This window comes from Oxyura jamaicensis, chromosome 19 (assembly GCF_011077185.1).
Source record: "Oxyura jamaicensis isolate SHBP4307 breed ruddy duck chromosome 19, BPBGC_Ojam_1.0, whole genome shotgun sequence".
NCBI classification, from domain to species: domain Eukaryota; kingdom Metazoa; phylum Chordata; class Aves; order Anseriformes; family Anatidae; genus Oxyura; species Oxyura jamaicensis.
Genome location: NC_048911.1, coordinates 6,601,518 through 6,627,401, shown reverse-complemented (window position 1 = coordinate 6,627,401; position 25,884 = coordinate 6,601,518). Strand labels below are relative to the sequence as shown.

At 62.5% G+C, this 25,884-nt stretch overlaps 5 protein-coding genes and 1 non-coding gene across 7 annotated transcripts in view; 2 read left to right on the top strand and 4 right to left on the bottom strand.

Annotated features, from left to right (window-relative positions):
* Positions 1 to 254, bottom strand: part of TRAF4 (TNF receptor associated factor 4) — a 5,016-nt gene extending 4,762 nt beyond the window's left edge. Inside the window, exon 1 of the mRNA XM_035342828.1 lies at positions 17 to 254. Within this exon, the coding sequence (XP_035198719.1) occupies positions 17 to 159 (143 nt within the window). The 5' untranslated portion in view covers positions 160 to 254. The remainder of the gene's footprint in view (positions 1 to 16) is intronic.
* NEK8 (NIMA related kinase 8) overlaps positions 1 to 14,619 on the bottom strand; it is a 19,381-nt gene extending 4,762 nt beyond the window's left edge. Inside the window, exons 1-15 of one of the 2 annotated variants that reach the window (XM_035342825.1) lie at positions 14,489 to 14,604; positions 13,912 to 14,117; positions 12,647 to 12,879; positions 11,782 to 11,913; positions 11,397 to 11,605; positions 10,947 to 11,026; positions 10,317 to 10,499; positions 9,961 to 10,110; positions 8,907 to 8,983; positions 7,591 to 7,708; positions 7,142 to 7,292; positions 6,765 to 6,928; positions 6,388 to 6,546; positions 6,063 to 6,221; positions 3,463 to 4,616 (exon numbers count right to left, since the gene is read on the bottom strand). In XM_035342825.1, the coding sequence (XP_035198716.1) occupies positions 4,588 to 4,616; positions 6,063 to 6,221; positions 6,388 to 6,546; positions 6,765 to 6,928; positions 7,142 to 7,292; positions 7,591 to 7,708; positions 8,907 to 8,983; positions 9,961 to 10,110; positions 10,317 to 10,499; positions 10,947 to 11,026; positions 11,397 to 11,605; positions 11,782 to 11,913; positions 12,647 to 12,879; positions 13,912 to 14,117; positions 14,489 to 14,535 (2,097 nt within the window). In that variant the 5' untranslated portion in view covers positions 14,536 to 14,604 and the 3' untranslated portion in view covers positions 3,463 to 4,587. Of the gene's footprint in view, positions 1 to 3,462; positions 4,617 to 6,062; positions 6,222 to 6,387; positions 6,547 to 6,764; positions 6,929 to 7,141; positions 7,293 to 7,590; positions 7,709 to 8,317; positions 8,702 to 8,906; positions 8,984 to 9,960; positions 10,111 to 10,316; positions 10,500 to 10,946; positions 11,027 to 11,396; positions 11,606 to 11,781; positions 11,914 to 12,646; positions 12,880 to 13,911; positions 14,118 to 14,488 lie in introns of those variants that run through there. The other variant, XM_035342826.1, reaches the window with a different exon arrangement.
* A 1,917-nt stretch (positions 14,620 to 16,536) lies between these two features.
* TLCD1 (TLC domain containing 1) lies at positions 16,537 to 18,665 on the top strand. Its single transcript, XM_035342832.1, has 4 exons — positions 16,537 to 16,794; positions 17,057 to 17,139; positions 17,440 to 17,522; positions 17,953 to 18,665. The coding sequence occupies exons 1-4, from the start codon at positions 16,598 to 16,600 to the stop codon at positions 18,337 to 18,339; spliced, it is 750 nt and encodes a 249-aa protein (XP_035198723.1). The 5' UTR covers positions 16,537 to 16,597; the 3' UTR covers positions 18,340 to 18,665.
* Positions 18,666 to 21,944: 3,279 nt separating this feature from the next.
* Positions 21,945 to 24,304, bottom strand: RPL23A (ribosomal protein L23a). The gene is made up of 5 exons (XM_035342834.1): positions 24,151 to 24,304; positions 23,620 to 23,800; positions 23,146 to 23,322; positions 22,679 to 22,748; positions 21,945 to 22,007 (listed from the first exon to the last, which is right to left on the bottom strand). The coding sequence occupies exons 1-5, from the start codon at positions 24,173 to 24,175 to the stop codon at positions 21,993 to 21,995; spliced, it is 468 nt and encodes a 155-aa protein (XP_035198725.1). The 5' UTR covers positions 24,176 to 24,304; the 3' UTR covers positions 21,945 to 21,992.
* Positions 23,406 to 23,480, bottom strand: LOC118176473. Its single transcript, XR_004755422.1, has one exon. It is a non-coding gene; the product is annotated as a small nucleolar RNA Z17 (small nucleolar RNA).
* Positions 24,305 to 24,502: 198 nt separating the features above from the next.
* RAB34 (RAB34, member RAS oncogene family) overlaps positions 24,503 to 25,884 on the top strand; it is a 2,814-nt gene continuing 1,432 nt past the window's right edge. Inside the window, exons 1-3 of the mRNA XM_035342836.1 lie at positions 24,503 to 24,562; positions 25,415 to 25,531; positions 25,619 to 25,710. Of these exons, the coding sequence (XP_035198727.1) occupies positions 25,478 to 25,531; positions 25,619 to 25,710 (146 nt within the window). The 5' untranslated portion in view covers positions 24,503 to 24,562; positions 25,415 to 25,477. The remainder of the gene's footprint in view (positions 24,563 to 25,414; positions 25,532 to 25,618; positions 25,711 to 25,884) is intronic.

The following is a 25,884-nucleotide window of genomic DNA, read 5'->3' as shown; positions in this document are numbered from 1 at the left end:
GGGGGGGGGTCCTCACCTGAGGAACTCCTGCAGGCAGGTGTCGCAGAAGCGGTGGCCGCAGGTGGAGACGCGGACGGGCTCCCGCATGGGCTTCCCGCACAGCGGGCACAGCACCCGGCGCCGCGGCCGCTCCAGCAGCTTGTAGTCGTAGCCCGGCATCGCCCCCCCCCCACCCCCGCCCCGGCCCCGCAGCCGGCTCCCGGCCCCGCTCGCCTTCCTCCTCCTCCTCCTCCTCCTCCTGCCCGAGCCCCGGCTCCCGGCTCCCGACGCCCGGCTCCTCCCCGGGGCGGCGACAAAAGCGGAGCCACGCCGCCCCCAGCCCTGCTGCCCGCCCCCTCGGGGGGGGGGGTTGGGGAGGGTTGGGGGGGGGTTTGGGGGGGTTTGGGGGGTGTTGGGGATGGAGGGCTGGCCGGGGGGCACCGGGGAGAGCTTGGCCTGCACCCCCAGGGATGGGGGCAGCAGCTGGGGGGCTTCGTTCCCAGCAGCTGGGGTCACTGGTTCCAGCCCCTGGTTCCCAGTTAGCAGAGGTGAGGGGGGCCTGGGGGTCCCGCTGGGCCAGCCAGGCTGTGTCCCTCGTCACTCACGCTTCTCTTCTTCCTCCTGCTTAAAATGACCGCCGGCACCGATGCCGCCCAGCTCCAGTGGCACCCAGCCACGGGCGAATCCTGCCCCGATGTGTGCTGAGCACCAAGAAGCTCAGCTCTGGCTGAGCCACCCCAGGGGCTTCCCCGAGGGCTGCGATGAGCCGGTGGGGAGCAGCGAGCTAAACTCGAACCATCTCGCCCAGAGCCTGGAAACACAACGTGCAGAAAGTAAAAATTAAATTAAAAAAATAATAATAATAAAAAAAGACGACAGGCGGGTGAGCACCGGGAGCTGGCAGCAGTGCCAGCAGCCAGCTGTCACGGGGCTTTGGGCTGCTCAAATCTGGCTTCTCCTGGTGGGGTTTGCTCAGAGCCAGGAGCCCCCCGGGGCAGGACCCAGCAGCAGCCCCGGGGTCCCTCTGGTTCTGCCACCAAGTCGCAGCACGCCCCGGAGCCAGGCACACAACAACCACAGCCGCTGCCCGACCCCCGTCCCAGCTCCCTGAGACACGGCCCCATCCCCAAACCATCCCTGGCCATGGCTGCGGGATGGGGTGGTGGCCACGGGGGTCCCACAGCCCCTGCGCCAGCATCCCGGGGGGGGCTCCCCGCTGAGCTGCTCCCCGTGAGCCCAGAGAGCCCCCACCTCCGATGGCAGGCATGGAGCAGGCAGAGTTTTATCACCATTAACCCCATCTCTTTGATGTTCCCAAATTTTTCGTTTCTAACCTCGCTGAAGAGCCATCTCTGCTAATTAGCCCGGAGCTGACAAAGCCATCAGAAGGCGCTGGCTGTGCCGGCAGGATGGCTCCGAGGTGTCAGACCCTGCAAACAAAGATCCCCTCCTTTCCCCCTCTCCCTAATGAAAGCCCTCCCCGCACTCCACATTACAGCGAGGCATTTGTCTCGCACAAAGGCGACACTCAACCTCCAGGCAGGGCGATGGCCTTTGGAGAGGGGATATGTCCTCAGCCCCGCTGGCAGGACAGGCCCCGGACCCATCTGGGCTCAGGGAGGCTTCCTTCTCCTCCTTCCTTCCCTCTGCCTCGGGTTTAGGGACAGAAAACCGACGCTCCGGCTTCTAAAGAAGTCAAGGCGGCGCCTTTTGCCCCGGGGGAAGGAGTGGGGAGAGCCCGCTCCCTGTTCCTGGGGACCGGTGCCCGCAGGAGGCGAGGTGCTGGACGGACGGACGGTGGCTGCAAAACCTCGTGGGAACGGGGCTGGGACCAGGACAGGTGCCAGAACCAACCCAGATCAGCTCAGGGAGCAGCAGGAGGTTTGGGGCTGTTCCCTGCTGACAGCAAGGGGCCGAGGTCAGTGGGACGCGTGATCTCAGCAGGCATGGGAACGAGCATCCCTCGGAGACCGCCCGCCTGCGGCTCCTCGTGTCCGTCCCTCCCTGCAGGCAGCTTTTCCCTGGTGCAAATGAACAGACCTCAGTGAAAATGAACAGATCTTGGTGTAAAGGAACAGACCTGGTCACCCAGGTGAGGCTGGCACAGGCTGGGACGCACCACCCGGGACCGGGAGCCCTCATCCCATCAGGGCCCCGGGATGTGCTCAGCCCCTGGGTGGCCGAGCTGAGCTCTTCCAGCCGTTTCCAGCACCGGGGTGCAGGGACAAAACAAGGATCAAGGCAGAAGCCCCGAGACCTGCAGTTTTCACCAGGAGCTTCTGTGGGGAAACAAAGCAGCAGACGTGAGGAATGCAACTGGCCTATTTGCTGGGGCTGCTCTCTGCCTCCGGCACACGGACGTGCCTCGGCTTGTCGTTTCAAGAGCTATTGTTGCTCGGGGCTGGGGGCCTCTTTGTTTCCTTTACCCTTTCTCCAGGCTTGGTCACAGCCCGGTATTAAATTATTCAAATCATCTCGCCGGGCTTCACAGCTGAACTGAGCGCGCAGGCTGCGAAATCCCCAGGGCTCCGGCCCTCGGTGCACAACCCCCAGCCCAGCACCAAGCCCGCTGGGCGGCACCGGTCCCCCCCTGCCTGGGGGCAAAAGTCCCAATATTGGAGCTGGTGACACCCCCAGCCCCAGCACTGCTGTGCGAAGCCCCTCGTTAAGCCATAAAACAACCCCCCTATCGCCAGCAGGGCGGAGGGGGCTGCCAGGAGCATGCTGGAACAAGGAGCCTGGCTTTCAGGGCTGCATGTGGCCCCAGGGCAGCGGCATTTTGGTGTCACTGTTGGCGAGGCAAAGGGTGGCAGAGACTCCTGTCCCCGCCAGCCCTCAGCCCCGGTGAGGCTGGAGCAGGAATCCTTATGGGGTGTGTTTGGATGTGGGGTGGGGTGAGGGGAGCCCCAGGATGGGGGCTGTGTGGGTGTAGGGTGAGCACTACCGCAGAGCCACGAGGAATCTCTTGCTGTAGGAGGAAATACAACAGCCCAGAGGGGCTCTGAGGTGATTTTCCCCAGCCGTGCAATTATCCCAGAGCTCAGGCTGGTGTGGGAGCAGCTACACCTTCCCCTCCACCGAGACCAGGGCTGCCAGAGCTGTCCCCGTAACCCGCAGCGCGAGGCGAGCGCCAAGGCACCGGCAGAGCCTTTGAACACGAGTCGGCTTCCTGGGCTAGCAGGGTGTAACCGCCCGAAAAGGCAGCTCCACCAGAAACAAAACGGCAGGGGAAAAACCCATTCACCCACCCTGCCAGGAGCCAAAGAGGGAGGCCGCGTCTGCAGCCAGGACTGCACACGCCTCTCCCGGCTGGACAGGACCTGCTCCCTTCCTCAGCCAGAGCCTGGGAGGGAAGAGCCGGAGACCTGCAGAAATTCATTACCTGTCACATGACAGAGGGATCAGTCGGCTCCTAGCAGAGCCCGGCGAGGTTTCCCTCATTGAAGACGGGAGAGAATCACAAAAATAATTAGAGAGATTCCATCTCAGCCAGCTTATGAAAGCACCGACTTTATACACAACAGATTGGCAACAGCACAAAGATGGATGTGAAAGGCAAGAGCATTTGCAATGTCAGACAGATCAGAGACAGAAGCTCATCAAAAAATGGCCCAGGGCAGATATAAGTTAAAAAAAGAAAAGGGGAAAAAAAAAAGAAAAGAAGGAAACGACCCTTCTAGAGATAAAAACCGTAACTCCTGTCTGTGACATGGTGATATGCCCCCCTCCTGCCTGCAGAAAGGATCCCTGGTGAAAATTCATCATCTCCCTGTAGAGATCTGGGTTAAAAAACTTCAACTAGAGACAATCACTCGCTGTGTTTTGCTGCCTTGCATTAGCTCGGCTAGGAGCCAGCGAGCTGGTCAGCAGCAGGATTTAGGGGCCTGAGGACAAACATCAGCTGGAGGATCCTCAGCTGAGCTCCTGGGGCTGTAATTGGAGAGCTCCGGGCGGCACTTCGGGAGAGCGGCCGCGCTGCGCCACACAAGCGTGACGCTGCTCGCGCCGGGTTCGGCCGGCCATGCAGGCCAGGACCCTTGAAAGCGTGCTGAACAGCTCAACCAACGGGCAAAACGCTTTCAGGGGGGGATGGGAAAGGCCAGACTTCTCTAATTAGAAAAGAGGTTTGCACTTAGTCACCCAGTGTAGTGCCTGGGGCTGTAACTCCAGACACTGCTGTGCAAAGGCTGACAGTTCTCTCAGACACCAAGCTGTCAGCCTGGGCTTTGTAACCAGAGACAGTTTCCACAGGGGAAAACAACCTCTGTGCTCACCAGCAGCAGAGGAGGGCCCTTCTGCTTCTACAGGCACTCCCAACAGGGTGGAGAAGAGCCCCAGCGTGACCCACCAAACGCAGCACCAGCACCGGGGACGTCTGCCCCACAGCAGGTCCGGTGCAGGGGCTCTCAGGCACTTCAGGTTCACAACGACCCTCGTTGATGCGATGCGAAACCAGCTCTGGTTCTGTGGGAACCATCGTCAGGAGCTCCCTGTCGTTGCTGCTCCCTTCTGGGCGCAGGGACACGGGTCCAGCGAGAGGACAGGCACGCCACGCGGAGCCTCTGCCCTCGCACGGTGAGGCTGGATGCTGCCCTGCTCGCCTCCAGCTCACTGAGGAGGTGACTCTTCCACGGCAGCTGAAACACAAAAAGCAAGGTCCAAGCATAAGCCCTAAGCCACCACTCGATGAAGCTGCAGCAAGTAGCGTCCTGCAGCAAGAGATGAGCAATGCAATCCCTGCCCTGCTGCCCCTGGAAGCGTCAGTGGCAGAGCCCAAGCAGCAGGAAATATCTTGGGGCTCGCGCCTTCATCCTCCTCTCCAGCACGCCTGGCTTCTCCCAGTTATTCCAGGCCTGTGTTTGCAGTGGGATTGAGAAAAGGGTGCAGCAGCAGTCTCACAATAAAGTGGGCACGAGTCCAAGCCAGTCAAAAACAGTGCTGGCCGCATGGGAGGAGACCGCAGAGCGGTGCACAACTGCCGCCCCAAAGGTGGAGCGCGGCTCGCCAGGGCCAGCACCCCTCCCAGCTCACGGCCAGACCTGAAACTGGCTGAAACACCAAAAGCGTCACCAGCTCGGGCTCTCTCTGGAGAGGTTTCCAGGTGGACTGAGCTGCGTGAAAGCCCGAAGTGAGAACTTAAGCCCTGGTGCTGAATGTAGCTGCTGCAGCTGAGCCGGTACCTCTACGTGCTCAGCCCCTGCAGCGCTGCAGGTGGGAGCCCACAACCCAGCTGCCCAGAGCGCAGGGTGACTCCAGCAGGGGAAGGGGGGGGTGCAGCTGGTAGCATTTTGCTCCCACAGCAGATTCCCTGCTTGTTCCTGAGCCCGGGGACTTGGTGGTTCCCCATCCCCTTCACGGCAGCAGGCATCACGTGAGAGCTCGGCACTCATCACGGAAACGGGACCGATTCGGCTGCGCTGGGGCAGCCAGCGGGCCTCCTCCCCTCGGGGGTGTAATTAGCCTCCTTGAAGTGGGCTGGGGCTGGGATCCCTCAGCCCAGCGCCGAGGCCATAATCGGCCCGGCAGAGGAGGAAGAAAGGCCCCCTCCAGCAGTCTGGGCCAGGCTCCCATCGTACGCCCAGGCAACGGAAGGGCAGGGTCATGCCATGGGCACGTTTTAACCACGCCGCGATGCTGCCTTTGGCCTCAGCAGAGAGGAACCACAAAACCATCGCTATCTTTTCCAAACCACAACGGAGAGCCAGCAGCCAAAACGACGCCTCAAATCTCAGCTTCTTATTTCAGCAGCAGCAATTAGAGGGCTGCTCTTTTTGGATACTCGGGGGGACCGCCGGCACGCCAGCTCCCCACCGGCTGCAGCCTGGCCAGCCCACCTGTCTGGGAGCGCGTGAGACAGCCTCTGCCTTCCCTCTGCTCCCCCCAGCCCGGGGGAAGCAGCACTGTCACAGGGTGGTGCGGCAGAAGGGGAATATTTCTGCACTTCAGGTTATTTCTGTTCCCCTAGACGGACAGGAATAATTCATAGCTACGTGCCAGGGGTGCTCGGTACAGCTCTGGTCACAAGGCATTGTGTCAGGCTGGGCCCTCGCGGCAGGAATTTCGGTAGCAAAGCCTCTACTCACGCTTTACGGCCAGCAGCGTGTTCCCGTGGCAGCAGGCTACGGAGGTCACCAGGTATGGATGCGTCTCCTCCAGCTGCACGGGCCTCGGCGCTCCCGTCTCCTCGTCCTTCCTGCCCAAGCGTCCCCTGGCTCCTTTCCCCCAGGTGCACACCTCGCCGTCTGCAGAGGGACAGACCTGGCTGCAGGCGGGGCTCCCGGTGGCCTTCACCAGGGAACAGCCTCCCTTCCACCTGGAGCTTTCTCCTGCCTCGACCGGCAACGTGGATTCCAGGCACAGGAAAGTCAGGGCCTGCCGCAGCCCAGCACGCGGGGGCTTCAGCCTCACCTGCTCCGATGGCCACGGTGAAGGCGTCCCCACAAGCCACCACGGTGATCTTCGTGGCCTGAAGCCCCACGACCAGGTGGGGCACGCGACTGTTGCGGCACGAGTTGGTGCCCAGCTGCCCGTGCTGGTTGCTCCCAAAGGTGTAACACTGGCCAGAAGCTGACGACAGAGACGGGAGAAACAAACGGGTGTCACCCAGGGATGCACAGAACCCCTTTGCTCTCTACCACGCTGAGCATCCTGCTCCCCAGAGCTCCAGCACTGCGTGCAGGCTGTCTCTTGAGGCTCTTTTAGGCTTTTATCTACAAGAACGGGGGGCAGGAGGAAGAGAGAGGAAACGCAGCCCCCGCTCAGGGGTCTGGGCACACACGCCTCACCTGTGACCGCAGCAGAGTGCGCCGTACCGATGTCAGCACACACAATTGGCTCTTGGTTCAAGGGGGCTGACTGGGCACACGTGAACACGGTGGCCTCTTCCACCTGGTCCTCTGGGGAAGGTTCCTCTGCTGATCTGATCTGGTCCAGGCCCAGCTTGTTACACCTGCAAGGAGAAAAGGGCAGCTCAGAGCTGGCTGAATCCCGCATCAAATCCTGCCCTAGCATAACGGCACCACCAGCAGCAAGAAGCTGGGGAGCAGGATCACAGGGAGATTTCTTCTAGAGACCCTTGCTCCGTCTTTGTGATGGACACAGCAAGGGCCTGAGGAAGCTGTAAGGCAGGCTCTGAGCTCTCTCAGACCCTCACTTCCCCTACCTGTTGCTCCCGCAAGCAAGAATCTGGTTCTTCACTGTGAGGACCATGGAGGAATCGATGCCACAGATGACCCGCTGAGCCTCATGCTCTGGCGGGACTGCTACCTGCTGGGGGGAGTTATGGCACTCCAGGGTGCCCAGCCCAAGCCGACCTGGCAGGAGGAACAAAGCAGGACACAGCCGATGGCAACAGACAAACTGAGCACACCCCCACGAGCCACTGCATCACCGGAGCTGGCTACAAGAGCCCAGCCTGGGATTTATCACCACAAAAGGCAGCGAAACCCCAAGCCCGGGGGGCCCTGGTATGCGGTGAAGCAGCTGCGACTCGTCCACACCCACCCAGCCTGGCACATCTGGAGCGGACTGCGGGCGAGCAGGGCCAGCGAGGGGAGTGGGAGCAGGCAACGGATAGCACGAGCCCCGTTTGGCTCAGCAGAGCTCTCTTACCATTATCCCCCCTGCCCCAGGCGAACACCTCCCGTTCGTTGGAAACTGCCAGGACGTGGGATGCGCCACAGGCCACCTGCACCATCTCGTAGCCCAGCAGGGCCTCCACGATCTTGGGCTGGCAGGGGAAGAGCAGCAGCCGTCAGCCGAGACCTCCCAGCCCGCCCGGCTGCTCCCATCCCTCCCACCCTGCACCCCCCCCAAGCCCCAGCACAGCGCTGGCAGCATCCCAGTTTTCATCCAACACAAACACCGGAGAATTTTGTTGTTTTTTTTTTTGTTCCAAACAGCCTTCAAAGGGTTTTAAGAGACTACGTGCACGCAGCACAGAAGATAATGCAAACATCTCTGGGGCGGAAGAAAGCAGCCGGCACAACGGTTTGGAGAGGGAAGAGGTTCAGCCGAAGGGCTGGGATTCGCCCCCCCCCTGCCCGCGCGGGGAGTGCCAGGGGCTGTTAACGCACGCTCTGAGCAGGCAGGGGCTTGGTGCAGGATGCGTTGGCTGAAAGGCTCCTGCGTGAAGGAGCCGTGAGCCATCACCACGTATTCGTTAGGGCGTGGGGAGAGCGGGATCTCCACGGTTCATCCAGCCCCTGCTGTGACCTGCTGTTAGATCTGACACCTCGCCGGGGCGAGCCTCGTTCTCATTATGTGCCTGAAGTGAAAAGCACCATTTGCTGGGAGCTGGCTGCTGCTCCCAATTGGTTTCCCCCCCAGCAATAAACACCGAGCAGCTCAGCTCCGGACGGAGCGAGGCACAAATGAGCCAGCTGACCACAGAGACAAATGGCACCAGTCCCCGGGCTCGGCTGGAAGCCATCGGCTGCTGCCACATCCGAGGGCAGGCAAGGAAGAAGCTGGAAGGGAACAACAGCCCCTCAGCCCCGGCGCTCGGAGCCAATCGGAAAAAACAGAGGTCTTCTTTAAATACTGGCTCTTTTGAAAAATAACTTTTCTCAGTGAACCCTGGCAGCTGCAGGCCAAGAGCGAAGCAGGCAGGTGTGTGATTGGAGGCAGGCTCCAAGCTGGGCGCCTGCCAACAGCAACCACAAGGCAGCTCTTGACTTCCCCCGCGCTCAAAGGGATCATTGTGTAGGAGGGGGGGGGGGGGCTGGAGAGAAAGAGAGAGGCAGGTTGGGCCTTTTAAAACCCGCAGCGACCAGGAGAGGAGGGGGAGGGTTGCGGATGCCAGAGCACGCCTGGGATGCACACCCCTGGAGCTGGGATGAGCCGTCTCACGTGGCGGATAAAGCGCGATCATCCGTCCCCTGCCCCGGGGGGGGGGGAGCAGCGTGCCCGGCACCTCCGCAACAAACCTGGCTGACGTCCGTGAAGTTGCCGTGCCCCAAACAGCCGTTGCTGCCGCTGCCGAAAGTCATGATTATCCCCCGGTCTGGGAAGGCAGAAAGAAGTGGTGTGAGTGGTACACGTGACGCCCTGCGAGGCACACGCACACAGCCCCGCGGGGACTGGCTCTGCTCGGACCCACTGTGACTCACAACCTGCTGGGGGGGGGCCCCCCGCGGCCTTCAGCAAGCTTGCAGAGAGCAGCAGCCTTCGATGCGCTGCGACAGCTCGCCAAACAAACGTCGGATGATAGGGGAGCACCGAGATAACATTATTGCAGCTGTGTACGCAGGAGCTGCTGGCTCCACAGCCTGTCAAGGTGTTAAATACACAGAGCCGCTCACCGAGCAGCCGCCCAGCAGAGCGGTGGCAGGAAACGCCACGGGGAGGGAGGACAAACACATGCTTATGGAGCTGCTTGTCTGTCATCTACTGCCCTGATCCCCAGCAGAAGGGCAAACAGGGCTCCCGAAGGACAACCGGGAGGGCTTTGCTCCCCAGGCACGGCCTCGGGCTGGCGTGCATGCCCTCCTCCCAACCAAAAAGCCTTGCAGCCCTGCAGCTGAGGACAATCAGCCCCCCAGGAGCTCACAGGAACCCTTCTTGCTGACTTGTTGCAGTGCCAGTCAGTGCCTGTGTCCGTGTCACACTCGCACAGTACGTGACAGAGAATGGCTGAACTTCCCAGACATTCCTCACGCTCCAGCCCCCCCCCTGTTTGGGCCGTTTCTGGCTTCAGGTGACACCGCTGCAGGCAGGACCACAACCTGAATGCATTTATTGCCTTCCCCATATCAGACGGACCTTTGGGACCTGGTTGACTAGCGTCACATCACGTGAGGTCCTGTGATTCATGCCTGACCCCACCTGATGCTCCAAGGCATGCCACAGAGCCCTTCATTTCATCCCAGCCCAGTGCATCTCCCAGTTCTGCTCTGAGCAGGTAGCCCAGGCTGTCACGCTGCGTTTGAAAGCCAAACCAGGCAGTCCCGGGACTCATCCAGGCGCACGGCAGCACCTCACCTGTGAGACAGGCTGTGAAGAGATCGCCGCAGGACACGTGTTTGATGGTCACGCCTGACTGGCCCTCCAGAAAACGGGACACAAACTGAGGCTGCAGCTGCTCGGTGGCTCCTGGCAGAGAGGGGCCTCCTGCAGCACCCATCGGGGGGGGCCTGGAGAGAAGCCACGTGCACCGAGAGATGGGTAGGGGAATCAAGATGGGCCCCTTCCCACAGTGACATCCACGTCCTGGACTAGACTGTGGTCTGGAGGACGCAGGGCCAGGACCTGAGCGGTGAGGGGAAGTTTTTCCTCCTCAGAAATCACACCTCTGAGCCCTCCGCGGCCGCTGCCCGCCCCAGGTTCCCCGTGGCTCACCTCCCACATGATGAGCCGCCCCGATTTGGTGACCCCGGCCTTCTGCGTCCTGCCGGCTGACACCTGCACCACCTCGGTGTTGAGCATGGGCAGGCGGAGCGGGGTGGTGATGCCGCTCCCCCAGGTGTAGATGGACGACAGGGGAGGAGGGATTCCCGTCCTGGCTGAACCACCTCGAACACCTGCGGGTCAAACAGAATCCATCGATTTAAGACTCCTGCCTCTCCTCCCACAAGAGGAGCGCCCCAGCCAGCCTCGGTGCCCCCGCCAGCAGGGCCAGAGCAGCTCAGTGCTCCGGTCAAACATTGGAAGGAGCTCGCTGCCAGGGCTGAGGAAATAGGGGGGAACAGCTCCTTGTTTTATCCCAGAAACGAGGGAAGCGGCAGCACGACAGCTCTAGCTAATTGTTACCAGTTCCAGCTGCACTGCCCCGCATCGGGACTTTCTCCCTTAGCACCCCCATGGCTGGGTCCAGCCTTTACAGAGGAAGCTGCAGAAACTTGAATCAGGGCTCAGGGGAGGCGATGTTTCTTACTGTCCTCTCCCCTGAGGTTCGAGTGCCTCTCTGACCCCCTGACACTCAAGGAAGAGGGTTTTTTTTTTTTTGAAAGCCCCATGCCAGGACTCACCCCTCGGCCTGGCACTGCTCACTCGTCCCCCCGTCCGGCCGTGGGTCACTGCTGGCACGGGAGCCAAGGGCTTTTCAGGCCTGCCAAATCAAAACCCCGTCCTTAGCGCCAGCTCAGTGCCACCACACAAGGTCTGGGCAGACCCACAGCAGAAGGCACAGCTGACTAGCTCACAGAACCGCCTCGGCAGGTGCTTTAAGCCACCTGAGAAAGGGAAGTCAGTGTCAAGGTGCTTCCCCCTGAGCTCACAGCTCTGTTACTGCCACGACGAGCCCACACCTGCTGCTGCCACAAGCCACAGGGCCTGCAGCAGCTGCACGTTGGGTCCCGCAGCAGAACGGCACGGGGACAACTCTTTGTGGAGCTCAGCACATAGACATGAGCTGGTCTGACGTGTCGTGAGCTGTGGCAGCCCCTCCCGAGGGACGCAGACGTGGCAGGATTGCTTGCCTTCTCATTTTAACGCTGCCCACGTCGGTGTAGAGGTTGAGAAGGGGGCGAATGCAGATGGCCTGGGCCATGATCTCATTCAGCTGGGGCCGCTTGGAAGGGTCCAGGTTCAGCATGCTGAGGATGAGCTGGCGCAGGTCGGGGCTGTATCTATCCGATATCGGGGCAAACGTCCCGCTCATGATCTTCAACACTAAGGCAGGGAGATTCTGAGAGACAACGAGAGAGAGACGTACAGTGGCTGGGTGGCAGAGGCGAGGCCGAGGCGTAAGATGCTCTCAGCACTGCCCTCTGCCTTCACGCTGTCAGGCGCAGTGAGGAGAGTGAACCAAGCCTGCATGAGACCACGGCTCCCTGCACTGCATGTAAACTGTATCTGTCTTACCGCAGCTTCAAACGCTCTCTTGAGGCTGGCGAGTTCGTACAGCACACAACCCAAAGCCCAGATATCACTCTTCTGGTTGTAAGGCTTCCCTTCGCAGAGCTCTGGGGAGATGTAGCACGGAGTTCCCACAACCTGAAAGGGACGGGGAAATCTACAGTGACGCTGGGAAAGGCAGGAAGGTGGAAAGAGAACAGCTTGGTTTACAGCCCAGGGCACAGACTGGCTAGAGCACCAAAGCTTAGGGGAGCTGGGTGTTTGTTCCCCGGTGTCAATGTCTGGCTGACAATCTCAGTAAAAAATACGAGGACTTGCCTCCTGGAGCCTTCCCTTGCACGTACAGAGATTACCTCTCATGTTGCTCCTATTCACTTGAGAGAATCAAAGCCCAGAGCAATGAGCATGATATAAACGCCCAGCCAGGTTTGACCAGGCAGGGAACGATGCCAGATCTCAAACACAGGGAGGAGATTAAGGCAAGGCAGGACAGAGGGGCACTGGCAGGAATTCAGTTGCCAGGTGTGTTTCTGATGAGCCTGCAAACACCAGTCCTTAGAGCGGCAACAGGAGAAGCTCAACTGACCCTCAGCAGCGGGCTCAGACACCCCATCCTCTCCTCTCCCAGGCTCAGGCAAGCAGCTTTTTCTCACTTTTCTCCAGCCTACAGAACCACAACAAATTCGGGCACGAAGCTATCAGGCTGTACAACCTCCAAGGAGCAAGGCAGCACTGTGTGGCCTACTGCGAGTATCCTACCTCCAACCTTACTCCTACAGCAGCTTCCCAAAGATCATCGCGAGCCAAGCCCAGCGTTTCCAGCCTGCTGCCGTGGCGGTACGCAGCTCCCCTGCGAGGCCAGGCCACCCACCGTGTAGGCTTTGCTCTTGCTGCTCAGGATTTTGGAGATGCCGAAGTCTCCGATCTTGACGATCATGCGGTGCTTGTCCAAGAGGATGTTCTGCGTCTTCAGGTCGCGGTGCAGGATCTGCTTGGTGTGCACATGGTGAAGAGCCAGGAGGATCTGCACGAAGAAGTGCAGGATGGTGTCCTCATCCAGCAAGGAGTTGCAGCGCTTGTGAATAAACTCCGCCAGCGTGCCCCCTGAGAAAGACAACCAAGGGCTGTCAGCAAGGGTGGCCACACAGGGCAGCACGAGCTAAAATCGGGGGATTTAGGCACAGCATCTTAACGAGGCAAGCGCATGGGAAAGAACACGTCCTGGTGGGACATGTGGCACGTTCTCTCCGTGCTCCCGAGACCGTGCGGAGAACAATGACAGCACAGTTGGTGGGATGAAGAAACAGCGAGAGAGAAGTTGCCGTTGACATATTGTCAAAGGCAGCAGGAAAAAGGAACACGAAAATTACAGCTCCTGGAGCCCTGTCAGGACACAGACCTTGATGGCAGAACAAGATAAGCCTGTTCTGCAGACGAAAATTCTTGCAGTCCAAGAGGCCACGTGGCACTGAGAGGCCCCTAACGAGAAGGCAAGGTCTCGATTCAGGTTTCCTGTGAAACTTTTAACAAACTCTCATGCAAATGTTGAGTTAATCTTACACTCCACACCAAGTCCCGTTAGAAATCACATCTTCCCACACAGATCTGTGGGACCAACAGCGTGGCCAAGAGCTGACAAAGGGAAACATAAGTGAAACCCAAACCCGGGGCAGATGGTGGAACACTTATCATCGGCAGGGGTGTTAGAAATCTCTTTGTATCTGTTAGGAGGAGCAGACGTAAGGCGTGTAAGCACAGAAACACAGGATGGCTGGGGGTTGGCAGGGACCTATGGAGGTCCTCACGTCCACCCCCTGCTCAGGCAGGGCCAACTAGAGACGATTGCCCAGGCCCACGACCAGATGGCTTCTGAGGATCTCCAGGGAGGGCGACTCCAGCACCTCTCTGGGCAACGTGTGCCAGAGCTCAGACACTTGGCTCTTGGTCAGCTTGGCGCCCACCAGGATGCGCAGATGCTTCTCTGGAAAAATATCTAACGGCCATATCTGCTCCAGAAGGCCCCATTTGTAGTCTTGGGGGGTTCTGGAGCACAACATGAGGCCATGGCAGATGGACCCAAGGCGAGCTGAATGCTTGGCATCCCCTGGAGCTGCTCGAGGGGCGAGCGGGGCGCACCTGGGGCGTACTCCATGGCGATCATGAGGGCCTTGTCCTCCAGGAAGTTCTCGTAGTACTCGATGACGTTGGGGTGGCTGAGCAGCTTGAGGACCTGGCACTCGTTCTGCGCCGCCAGCCGCTCGTCCTTGCTCATCTGCTCCACGGGGATCTGCTTCAGGATGACCAGCTTCTGGTCGGCCTTGCGCAGGCACAGGTGGACGATGCTGTGGGGACACAGGGGGGAAGGGGGGACACACAGGGCGCCCTTGGGTGACACGAGGGCCTGGTCTGCCACGTTGCCATGGCAACGGGGACTGCATGGCAACCCCTTCCCCACCCCGGGGGGGGTGCCACGTGTGTCCCCCTTCCCGTTACCATGGCAACAGCCCGGGCCAGGCCCCCGCCCCCACCCCAGGGTGCCACACTGACCCCCGAGTTGCCATGGCAACAGAGCCCGGAGCCTTGTTGCCATGGTAACGAGGCCTGCGGCCTACCACCCCGCGGTGCCAGCGGCCTGGCTCCCCCCACACGCCCCCAACCCCGGAGCTCCCCGCTCCGCCCGCAGCCCCCTCAGCCGCCAGCCGTCCCCCCTCACCCGAAGGCCCCTCTCCCCACCACCCGGATCCGTTCGTATTTCTCCATCGCTCCCCCTGCAGGCCAAGGCCCCTCCCGTTTCCATGGAGACACTTCCGGGTTCCCCTACGGTGGCCGCGAGTGGACAAAACTCCCCGGATCGCGCCCGTTTTCCCTCCTCCTTTGTTGTAGGGCCGTTATAGGGCCACGGAGCCCCCCCGGCGGCTCCTCACCGCTCCCCACCCCACCGTGGTGTCCCCTCCCGGGTGTTCGGTGCCCCCCCATCCCCTCCTTGCCGCCCCACCAAGCCAGCATTGTTCCCCCCCGGACCTCCTCGGCCGGCCCTGGGGGGTCTCTGGCACCGGGGGGGGGTCCGCGCCTTACAGCTGGGGGGGCGGCCCCTGCCCCAAAGAGGGGCACAGGGACAGCGGTGGCACTGCCAACCCCCTAGGCCATGCCGTGTGGCCGTGCTGCCATCTAGCGACATCCAGCACGGCGCTATGGGGGCTGGGGGGGTCCCCAGAACCCCCCCCCCCCCGAGGAGGCCAGGGGTGGCTGGGGGCGAGGTGACAGCGCTGGGACACCGGGGGGGGGGGCTCGGGGACACGCACACAGTGCTTGGGACACAGGTGTAAAGCCCTGTGGATGGGCGATGCCTGGTGTGAACGGAAGGAGCCTCAAAGCCCCCCCCAGCCCCAGCCCCCCGCAATGGGCAGGGTGCCCCCCACCACGTCAGGGTGCCCAAGGTCCCGTCCGGCCTTGGGCACCTCGGGGATGGGGCACCCACAGCCCCTCGGAGCAGCCTGCGCCAGGCCTCGCTGCCCTCACGGTGAGGAATTGCCCCCTAATGGCTTGTCTGAATCTGACTTCTTTGGGTTTAACGCCATGCCCCTTGTCCTGGCAGTATTTGCCCAAGAGTCCTCCTCTGCCTCTTTTCTAAGATCTCTTTAGGCATTGAAAAGCTGCACTGGGGTCTCCCCAGAGCCTTCTCTTCATCAGACGTTTAATGGCTGATGCGCACACACGCAGTGCCCAGCATGGACATGCATGCACACGTGTGTACTGCCCTGGATGCACATGGAATGGCCGATGCACACACACACGGAATACCCAGCGTGGATGTGCAATGGCTGATGCACACACACGTGCAGTGCACAACATGGATATCCAATGGCCAATACATGCGTGCACACATGCAATACATGTGGTGCCCAGCAGGGACAAAGAATGGCTGATGTATGCACACACACGTGCAATGCCCAGCATGGATGTGCAATGCACAGCATAGACATGCAATGCTTGACACACACACACACACACGTGCAATGCCCAGCATGGAAATGCAATGGCTGATGTACACAGACACACACAATGCACAACACTGCGTGTGATGTGCAATGACCAATGCATTCACACACACATGCGGTGCCCAGCAGGGACAACGAATGGCTGATGCATGCACACACACGTGCAATGCCCAGCACAGACATGGAATTCCTGATGTGCACACATGCAATGCCCAGCATGGACATGCAATGGCTGAGGTGCACACACACACACACACACAATGCACAGCCTGGCCATGCAGTGGCCAATGTATGTACACACACATGCAACGCCCAGCACGGACGTGCAATGGCTGATGTGCACACATACACGTGTGCAATGCCCAGCATGGACATGCAATAACCAACGCACAGACACGTGTGCAATGCCCAGCACGGACAAGCAATGCCTGATGCACACACACACGTGTGCAATGCCCAGCATGGATGTGCAATGCCCGATGCACACACACACACGTGTGCAATGCCCAGCATGGATGTGCAATGCCCGATGCACACACACACGTGTGCAATGCCCAGCACGGCCCCGCCATGCCCAATGCACACCCACACACGTGCAAAGCCCACCCCGGCCACACACCAACCACCCCAAACACCCACCCCCACCACCCCACTCCCTCCCTCCCCCCCCGCGCAGCCGCACTTCCCGCCACGAGCTGGCGCCAGCGCGGGAGGCAGGGCGGGGAGAGGGGCGTGGCCGTGCGGGAAAAGCCCCGCCCACGGCCCCGCCCCCCGCCCGGCAGCCCGCGCCAGCGCGCGCCCCGCGGGCGCGGGAGCGGAGCGCGATGGGCCCCGGGTGGCGGGCGCCGTCGGCGGCGCTGGTGGGCGGCAGCGTGGCGCTGTTCGGGGGGCTGCGCAGGGCCGCCCTGGCGCTGCCCCGGCCCGCAGCCGTGCGGAGCCGCCCCGGCAGGGTTTGGCGTTGGGGGAACCTCCTCGTTTCCTTCGCGCACTCCGTGCTGGCCGGGCTCTGGGCCCTGTTTAGGTACCGGGATGGGAAGGGGGGGGGGGGGGGGGGGGTTACCCGCCCCCGGGGGGGGGGGCCCGGGGGGGGGGGCGGGGTGCCGGGGGAAGCTTTCTAGCCTTCACGCCCACCCGCCCTCGAATAGGTTTCCCCTCGGTAGCTGGACACCTCCCCGAGCACGGGAAGCCTCGGTTCGTCCCGGCACCGGGGCAGGTTTGGGGTCCCGGGGCCGTACCCGCCACACTCACCCCGTTTCTCCCTCTTTTTCTGCTGCCCCCCCCAGCCTCTGGCAGTCCCCGGAGCTGCTCTCCGACATCCAGGACGGCTACAGCGTCTCAGGGCACCTGCTCGTCTGCTTCTCCTCAGGTAAGCGGTCGCACGGCCAGGACACATTGGGGACACGTTTGGGACATGGCCAAGACACAGCCATCCCGTGGGACTGCACCCCCCCCGGCTCTGGGGCCCCCACACCTCCTGCTTCGTCAGCACCAGGCAGCCTGCATGGCGCCAGCACCCCAGGGCACGGCTCCACCACAGGGCTCCCTACCCAAAGCACGGGCACGCTGCCCTCCTCGGGACACCCTGAGCCCCTCCTGCACCCCCTTTCCCGCAGCGGGGTGACGGCACGCAAGCCGGACCCCCCCTGTGCTCTCCCTCGTTCCACAGGCTACTTCATCCACGACAGCCTCGACATCATCTTCAACCACCAGTCCCGCTCGTCCTGGGAGTACCTGGTGCACCACGCCATGGTGAGCACGGGGAGGGGACGGGACACCTCGGGGGGCTGCTGTGCCCCCGGGGCTGTGCGGTGCGGCGAGCCGCAGCCCTTCCCTGCGCCTTGCCCTGGCTGCCAGGTAGGTTGCGCATCCAGGAGGCCAGGGCGCCCGGCGGGGCAGGACGGCTGCCAGCGGCGGCTCCCGGCGCCGGGAGCCAGACAGGCTGCTGCTCCCTGGCAGAGGGGCACGGCTCGGTCCCGGGGAAGCTGGCACTGGGGAATGAGATCCACCCTTGGATCGGGTGCCCGCAGGGTTCCAGGGTCTCCAGGAGTGGATCTGCTAAAGGGGAGCGGTGCTGGGTGCTCCCACCTAGGGTACACCCGGAGCCTGGTGGGGAAGCGCTCGCGTCCCGCGGGGCTGTGCCCAAGCCGGGAGCTGACCCCCCCCCGTCCCCTTCTCCCAGGCCATCTCTGCCTTCGTCTCGCTCATCATCACGGGCCGCTTCCTGGTGGCGGCGATGCTGCTGCTGCTGGTGGAGGTGAGCAACATCTTCCTCACCGCCCGCATGCTGCTCAAGATGAGCAACGTGCCTTCGCCGGCGCTCTACCAGGCCAACAAGTACGTCAACCTGGTGATGTACTTCGCCTTCCGCCTGGCGCCCCAGGCCTACCTCACCTGGTACTTCCTACGCCACGTCGAGGTGCAGGGCCAGGGCGCCTTCCTGACGGCCAACCTCCTGCTGCTCGACGCCATGATCCTCATGTACTTCTCCCGCCTCCTCCGCTCCGACTTCTGCCCTTCCCTGCGCAAGGGGAGGGACGTGGACGGCGAGAAGTTCCTCATAGACTGAGAACCCCGGGCTCTCTCCGTACCTGCTCTTGATGTGCCTTAGGGCTCGCTCCCCGGCCGCGGGCCCTGCGTTCACCCGCTCTGCTGCCTGCAAGCCGCTGCTACCCTGCTGGACCAGCCCGACAGCCTCGCCGAAGCCGTGGGGATGCCGCCGAAGCCGGGGGCACAGCCTGGGGAGGAGCGGCCCGAGCCGGCTTCGGCGCCAGCGCGGCCAGGGGCGGCTGCGTGGCGCAGCTGATGGCCTGAGAGGGCTGGGAGGGAAGGGCCGCGGCCCTCCCGCCGTGGTGCTGGGTGCTCTGTGCATTAAATCGGTCTGTTCACTGCTGCCGCGGCGTGCCCAGGCTGGCTTTTTTGTGTGTGTGTGTGGTGTTGGGAGGAGGAGGGATGAGGCCATGGGAAAGGATGTGCCCCCGCTCCCAGGGGAGGGCAGGGAGCCGGCGCCATCCCACAGCTCACGCCGTGCCAGGGACCCCCCGGGGACCAGCACAGTGCTGAACGAGCAAGGCTCCGGCTCTCCCTCGCCTTCCACTCGTGTTTTTCCTTTCTCCCTCCTCCACAGACCCCTCGTGCACGAGCTCCCGCACCCCAAGGGCCGTGCAGGGATGGGGGGAAGGCGGCAGGAGAGGGGCTGAGCCCGGCTGCAGTCCCTGACCCGCCTGGGCCTGGCGGCAAGGAGCCGTGACTCACCCAGCAGCCACGTGAAGCCGAGCTGGCATGGGAAGGCCGAGTGAGGCCACGGGCTCTTCCTGGAACATCGCTGCCTGCTCGATCCCCCCGGGGCTGCCTCCGGCAGCACCCCTCGGAGAACCGGGGTGCAGCTCCCCGGGGGGGGGGAATGGGGCTGGAGCTGGCCCAGGCGGTCCTGTGGGGCACAGGAGCAGTGGGAAGGCAAACGCTGCTGATGGGACTGCTCCGGGATCACCCCGGACTGGCTACGACCAGTGGGGCTTAGAGGGATTTCTGCCCAGCCCCTGCTCCGGGGCAGGATCGGTCCTAAAACAGCAGCTCAGGCAGACGCAGGGCTGCAGGTCAAATGAGGATGGAGGGGAAGAGATCCAGCCTGTGGTGCTGGATCCTGCCAGCACCCGCGGTGCCAGATCCTGCCAGGGCTCCCTGACCCCACAGCTGGCACAGGGGGCCGCGTGTTGGCAGAAGTTGAAATGGAGACGCAATACCTGGGGCCGTGCGTGGGCAGGGATCTCCTCCAGCCCTGCAGCAGCCACCTCGCCCCCTCTTTGCTCGGTGCCAGCACCGCAGTAAGCAGCCCCCGAGCCGAGCTGCCGGCTCTCCTCCTGCCCCAGCAGGCCCCAGCCTTACCACCAGGAGCCGTGCTGACGTTACACCGCATCCTCCCAGCTGCAGCTGAAGCCCCACGGCCTCAGCACCACCTCCACCTGCCCGTACCCCACGCAGTCAGCCCCCAAACTCCATTTTCCCTCCTCCCCATCTCCACACCATTCCCCACGTCCCCTTTCCCAGCACGGAGCACACGCAGCCCCAGGGGACCGGGCCACGCTCCCACCACCCTCCTGCATCACGGAGGGCTCGGGCATCACCCAGTTTCCCCAGCAGGGCCCCCGGCTGCCCCCCAGTTTCCACCCGCAGCACCTCCCAGCAGCCGCGGGTCGGGCCGGCTGCCAGCCCGGAGCAGGAGGCAGGCACAGGGAAGGTGCACGCCGAGTGCCAGCCTGCAGCAGCCATCGGGAGAAGTTGAAGGCAGGGTCAGGGCAGACTGCAAGTCATGCTGATGTGAAATCCCTTCCCAGCCCAGCCTCCACGCCACCGGGGAGGGCTGCGGACACGTACCTGCTCCTCGCTCCACATCAGGGCTCTCCCAGCGGCGAGGGGTTGGCGAGGAGAGCAGCTCCTCTATCCCCAAATCATTTTTGGGGTGGACACGGCTCAGCTAAGCACAGTGAATACCCCCAGAGCCCTTGCTGCTGCTTGTCCCCTTCCCAGAGTGCTCCAGAGCCAAGGGAGGGTTCGGTGAGGTGTCCTCACCCTCAGGAGCACCAGGTGCAGCTGCAGGAGGGAGCAGGTTTGTCCTGGCTCTGTCCAGGGCATCACCGGCCTCCCAGCAGTGGATGTCGCAGGGAAGGCTCCTGCTCCAATCCCTGTTCAGCCGCACCTGGCTCCGCACACCTTGCCAACATGCTCTGCTCTCAAATTCAAGCCACGGACCTGGGCCTGTAGAGGTTGAGGGGTTGGAAGGTTTCTGGCCTGCACCAAGGGTGCCCACAGAAGGGAGCAGCACAGAGGGAAGCAGCGCTCTGCCCTCGAGGTTTCTCACCCACGCCTGGAGCTCGTGCTGCAGGCCGGGAGCATCACCCGCCTCCCTCAACACAAGGATTGCCTCCAGCCTCTCCCACGGCGCTGCCTCAGCCTCCCATCCTCCCCGGACCACCCTACGCACCTCCAAGCTGTCCTCACGAAGTGTCCCGCAGCTGGTGGAAGCTCATAGCTACCCCACAGGCCTGGGGGCTCTCCCCCAGTACTTGGAGCCACCCCACAGCAGGGGAGCTCGTGGAGGTCCAAAGCCTCGCACCTTGTGAGGGGAATCTCGAGCCAGCAGCAGCTCAGCCCAGAAAAAAATCTTACCTACAGCCCAAAAGCAGCAGCAGCAGCTGGGGGAGCTCCCCCTCCTCACTCACCACCTTATTATTTTTTTTACGTGTGCCCTCAGGACGCCAGCACCCTCTGCAAGAGGCTTGAAGGGAACTCGGTGTCCCACGGCCTGAGCTCGATTGCTGCGATCAATATTTGGCCACAGCCTTCACCACTTTCCTCAGCAAAGCACACCGCACTTAGTGCCAATTATCTCTAAGGGCTTATCTGCACTCCACCTCCATTTCCTGCTCACCGAGTGCTCCATGTTCTGAGGGCTCTCGGAGCACTCCAAAAACCTGGTTTCATCCAAAAAGTTGTGGAAACAAAGCTGCCCAAACAGCAACAGCAGCTGGCTTGGAAACAGCCCTGGTGAGGACCGTGGACAGGAACGGTGTCAGGCTCCAACCCACATGCTGCAACGAGGGGAGCGTGGATGGTGCCAGAAAAAACACAGAGTGCCTGCCATTGTGTTAGCTTGAGGGTTTCAAAGCCCGCAGCCTAAGCAAATAGCTGTAAAAGGTGGAAAATGCACCTGTAAAAGGTGGAAAATCAGCCTGTACCGGACAGGAACCATGAATGTGTGTTTGTTGCAGGTCGTACCGGCCTCCTGGGCGCTCGTTAGCTTGTGGTACGGCCCACGTGGGTTGTGTAGGACGCTGGGAACCACCACCACAAGCATTTACTAATCACAGTGCGACAAAACGCGTCAGGACACACCAGCACACTCGTGTGGACAGGTATCTGCATCAGGAGAGCAGCGCCTCACTGGTGTTTACCCGCAGAGAGAGCAGGTCGGCCACGCAGGACACGCCAGCAGCGCGGTGCCAGACGTGGGGCAGCCCTGCACCCCCCGAGAGCCTCTCAGAGGGCAGCTGGCAGCTGCCAGGCTACAGCAGGAAGGAAGGAACCAACCCCCGTTTGCTAAAAGCGGAGCCCCGGCAAGTTTCCTGCAGGCTCTTCGGCGTGGGCTGCGCTGTCACAAAACACAGGAGTCCCGCAGTGGTTTTACAGGGTTTATTGTCCTGTCTGTACAGTCCTCGATGCAGTTTAGATGATTCCGATCTGGAAAGAAGCAAAGCGGGTTAAAACAGATGGCAAAGAGGCAGAGCCCCCACCAGCCATCGCCAGCACACATCTGCCCAGGATTCCTGCTCTCCGAGGACAGGTTTCTTCCTCCCAGGCTCGCCCAAGTGCCTCGCATCATCATTATACACGTCTGGCTGCACCAGGATCCCCAGGCTACTCCCCACCACCGCCTCCTGCTCCCCGCAGCTCTATCGAGGACGAAACCCCCAGCCCTTTCCAGCAGGATGGCCACCTGCACAGTGAAATCCCCTTCAGCCAGGCCCCAGCAGCGCCTTTGGCAGCGTTTTCCCCCGAGGGAGCTGCCCGCCCTGCTGGCTGAGAACACTGTCGAGACAAACACCGCTCCCAACACGCTTCCTGCGTCCTCTCCCACACTTGAGAGCTCCTGCAGGCTTGTGCAGTGGAGCCCCTGGATGGAGGAGGGAAAGAACTGCAGCTCCCAGTAACCTCCCCGCTGAACTCCGGGTTTTATGACAATATATTAAGTGTTCTTGCTTCCAAACGCTCTCAAATCCCGCTCAGCTACAGGGACGCTGCAGTAGCACCAGCGTGCTTCAAGCAGAACTACCTCGTGTACACCAGGAAGGACAAACGGGTGCGGAAAACAGAGAGTAAAAGGAAGCTTGGCAGTTTCCACGACTTCTCACCTTGTTGGCTACATCCAGCGCATCGTAATCTGGAGCCAGTCGGACATAAGCCTTCTTCTCCCCGTCTGGCCTAGAGTGGAAAAGGAGACATCAGCACAGAGGCACGCCGCTCCTCGCACCTACTCCGTACTCCCGCTACGGCATGTGCATCAGTGGTTCCTTTGGAAACATCAGTTTGCTCAGTGGTAAACCACGTTCACATCACCTGCACAGGGCTCCCTCAGCGTTAGAAGAGCTCCCTGCTAAAGCCGGCTTCCTGGCCTACCGCTATTCTTCATTTCCACCAAGATATGCTCAGCTAAAAGTTGCTTTTATCAACATTTTAGCACTGAACGCGCTACTGAATTTAACTGCACACTTCCTGAGAGCCCCCGCGGCACTGCTGGAACTCACGCGTGTTCAAGCTTTCTGTCAAAAGCCACGCGGAGCACCTGACACCCCCCAGTGACCTGATCTTCCCCTCTCACCTAATCAAGGTGTTGACCTTGGCCACGTCGATGTCGTACAGCTTCTTGACTGCCTGCTTGATCTGGTGCTTGTTTGCCTTGACATCGACGATGAAAACCAGAGTGTTGTTGTCCTCTATCTTCTTCATCGCCGATTCTGTTGTCAAAGGGAACTTGATAATGGCATAATGGTCCAGCCTGCAGGAGGAAGGCCCTTGGGTTAACAGAAGGATGGCAGGAGCTGCACCTACGCTTCAGAGGCTTTCAAAAGCCAAGTTTGGGGTGCATCAGTTGCCAAAGAAAAGATTTAATCACAAACTCTCAGGCTTTGGTCGCTTGAAATCATCACCTGCACCCCAACACAGGGCTCAGCCCCAAGGGCAGCACAGTGGCCAAGTCCCACCCTCAGAGCCCCAGTGGGGCCCAGGCTCCCACCCAAGGGACCGCCCCCCCGCCCCCCCCCCAAACACTGTGGCAGCTGCACCCCACACGTACTTGTTTCTCCGCGGGGCACTCTTCCGAGGATATTTGGGCTGCCGCCTCAGGCGCAGGGTCTTGGGCCTCCGGAAGGTGGGCGACGTGCGGATCTTCTTCTTCTTGTGGCTGTGGACCCCCTTCAGGACGGCCTTCTTGGCCTTCAGCGCCTTGGCTTTCGCCTCTGTCTTCGGAGGCACGGCTGTGAAAACACCTCGGTCAGCATCAAGAAAGATCTGCGGGCCCAGGAGGCTCCCCGAGGTGCCGCGGCCTCCCTGGGGGGGCACCGCCACCCGCAGAACTCCTCCGAAGGGCCTCCCCCACACACCCAGCGGGGCTCGGCTCAGCTCCCCTCAGCCCTCAGGCCCAGGCCTCCCGCTGCAGGCCGCTCCCGTCCCCTCCACGTGCCCGCGGCCCGGCACGGCACCGCACCGCGTCCGCCCGGAGCCCCGCAGCCCCCCCGGGGCCGAGCCCCGGGCACCCCCCACACCCCACGGGGGGCCGCACACGCCGCCCTGACGCCGCCCGCCCCTCATGGCCGCCCGCCCTCACCCTCCTTCTTCGCCTTGGGCGCCATCTTGGGCGGCCGGAAGCCGAAAGGGGCCGCCCGCCCCGCGCCGCACGGGCTTATAGCCCCAAATCGCGCGAGATCTTCCTGACTCTCTCGCCGCGAGGCTCGCCGGGAAGCGTAGTCTTAGAGAGGAGACTCTCGAGCGCATGCGCAGATCGCCCCCATCGCCCCGCGGGGCATCATGGGGGTTGTAGTCCCGCTTCCCTCCCCGTTGTCACCGGGGGGGGACCGGGGTGCGCCCGGGGGGGGGGGGGTCCCGGGGGTCCCGGGGCTGCGGGCAGCGGCGGCAGGGCCCAGCCCGGCAGGAACCGCAGTGCCGGCCCCCTCCCCGCCCAAAAAGGCCCGAGGGAGGGGCCAGGACGGCGGGGGTGCAGTGCCGAGCACCGCGAGCGGCGGCGGGAGGGGCGCGGTAACGGGGTAACGGGGACGGGACCCCCCCCCCCCCGGGGACACCGTGAGGGGACACGGGGGGATACACGGGTGTGTGGGGATGGCGGGGACACGGGGACAGACAGGCACCGGGGACACGGGGACGGGGTGGTGGCACCCTGGGGTGAGGGGACACCGGGGGGGGGGGGGGCCCGGGGGGGGCCCCGGGGACACGGGGACAAATTGGGGCCACCGGGGGGACGGGGGGTAACCGGGACCAAGGGACACGGGGACGGGCGGTGCCGGGGTGCTTCGGGTGGGGACTCGGGGACACGGGGATGGAGGATGCCCAAGGGATGCACGGGCAGCGGGACCGGGGGGGGGACATGGGGGGACAGGGGGACATGAGGGACATGGGGACATGGGGGCAGAAGGACTGGGGGAATGGGGGGGTCCCGTGCCCCCTTTTTTTTTTTTTTTTTTTTTTTTTTTTTCCCCCCCCCCCCCCCCCGCCCCCCGCCGCTAGGGCCCCTGGGGCACTTGGGGACATGAGGCGGGGGAATGGGGGACATGGGGACATGAGGGACTGGGGCACAAGTGAGGCTTGGGGACATGGGGACAGCAGGAGTTGACATGGGGACTGCAGGACATGGGGACACAGGGACAGCAGGACTCGGTGACTTGGAGACAGGATAACTTGGGGACACGGAAAACAGGACCTGGGGAGGCAGGGACAGCAGGAGCTGGGGACACAGGGACATCAGAACTTGGGGACAGGATGACTTGGGGACCCAGGGAAATGGGGACTTGGGGACACGAGGAAATCAGAGTCTGGGGACACGGGCGCAGCGCCGCCCCCCGCTCCATCTCCCCCCAGGCCTCTCAGCCCGTCCCCGCTCCGTCCGGCCGCCGAGCTCATCCCGGCGGCCCCAGGGGACCATGAACGTGCTGGCCCCCGTCCGCAGGGACAGGGTCATCGCCGACCTGCCGCAGGTGACCGGGGAGGGGACAACAGCCTGGGGGTGGCCTCCATGAACCCCGCAACCTCACCGGGGTCCCCTTTGTCCCCCCCCGTGGCAGTGTTTTCGGAAGGAGGCCGCCCTGCACGCCCGCCCCAGTTTCCACCCCAGCGTGGCCAGCGCCTGCCAGGAGCAGCGGACGGGCACCGTGGGGTGAGGACCCCCCCCCTCCCAGGAGGGGGGCACGGGGGTGTCCCTTAAAAATTAGGGGAGGGGGGGGGGGTCCCGGCGTGTCCCCACGGCGGGAAGGCGCCGCGTGGCTGCCGGCGCTGCTCGGCTGCGTCACGGCGCAGGAATGCAGCGGGGGGGGGGGGGGGGGGGGGGGGG

Excerpts from the sequence above, each read along its gene's own strand:
- TLCD1 (XM_035342832.1), top strand. The coding sequence starts at position 16,598 with ATGGGCCCCGGGTGGCGGGCGCCGTCGGCGGCGCTGGTGGGCGGCAGC. Across the intron at positions 16,795-17,056 it reads GGGCTCTGGGCCCTGTTTAG|CCTCTGGCAGTCCCCGGAGC; the intron begins GTACCGGGATGG and ends TGCCCCCCCCAG. Across the intron at positions 17,140-17,439 it reads GCTCGTCTGCTTCTCCTCAG|GCTACTTCATCCACGACAGC; the intron begins GTAAGCGGTCGC and ends CTCGTTCCACAG.
- RPL23A (XM_035342834.1), bottom strand. The coding sequence starts at position 24,175 with ATGGCGCCCAAGGCGAAGAAGGAGG. Across the intron at positions 23,801-24,150 it reads GCCCAAGGCGAAGAAGGAGG|CCGTGCCTCCGAAGACAGAG; the intron begins GTGAGGGCGGGC and ends GTGTTTTCACAG. Across the intron at positions 23,323-23,619 it reads AGTGCCCCGCGGAGAAACAA|GCTGGACCATTATGCCATTA; the intron begins GTACGTGTGGGG and ends TTCCTCCTGCAG.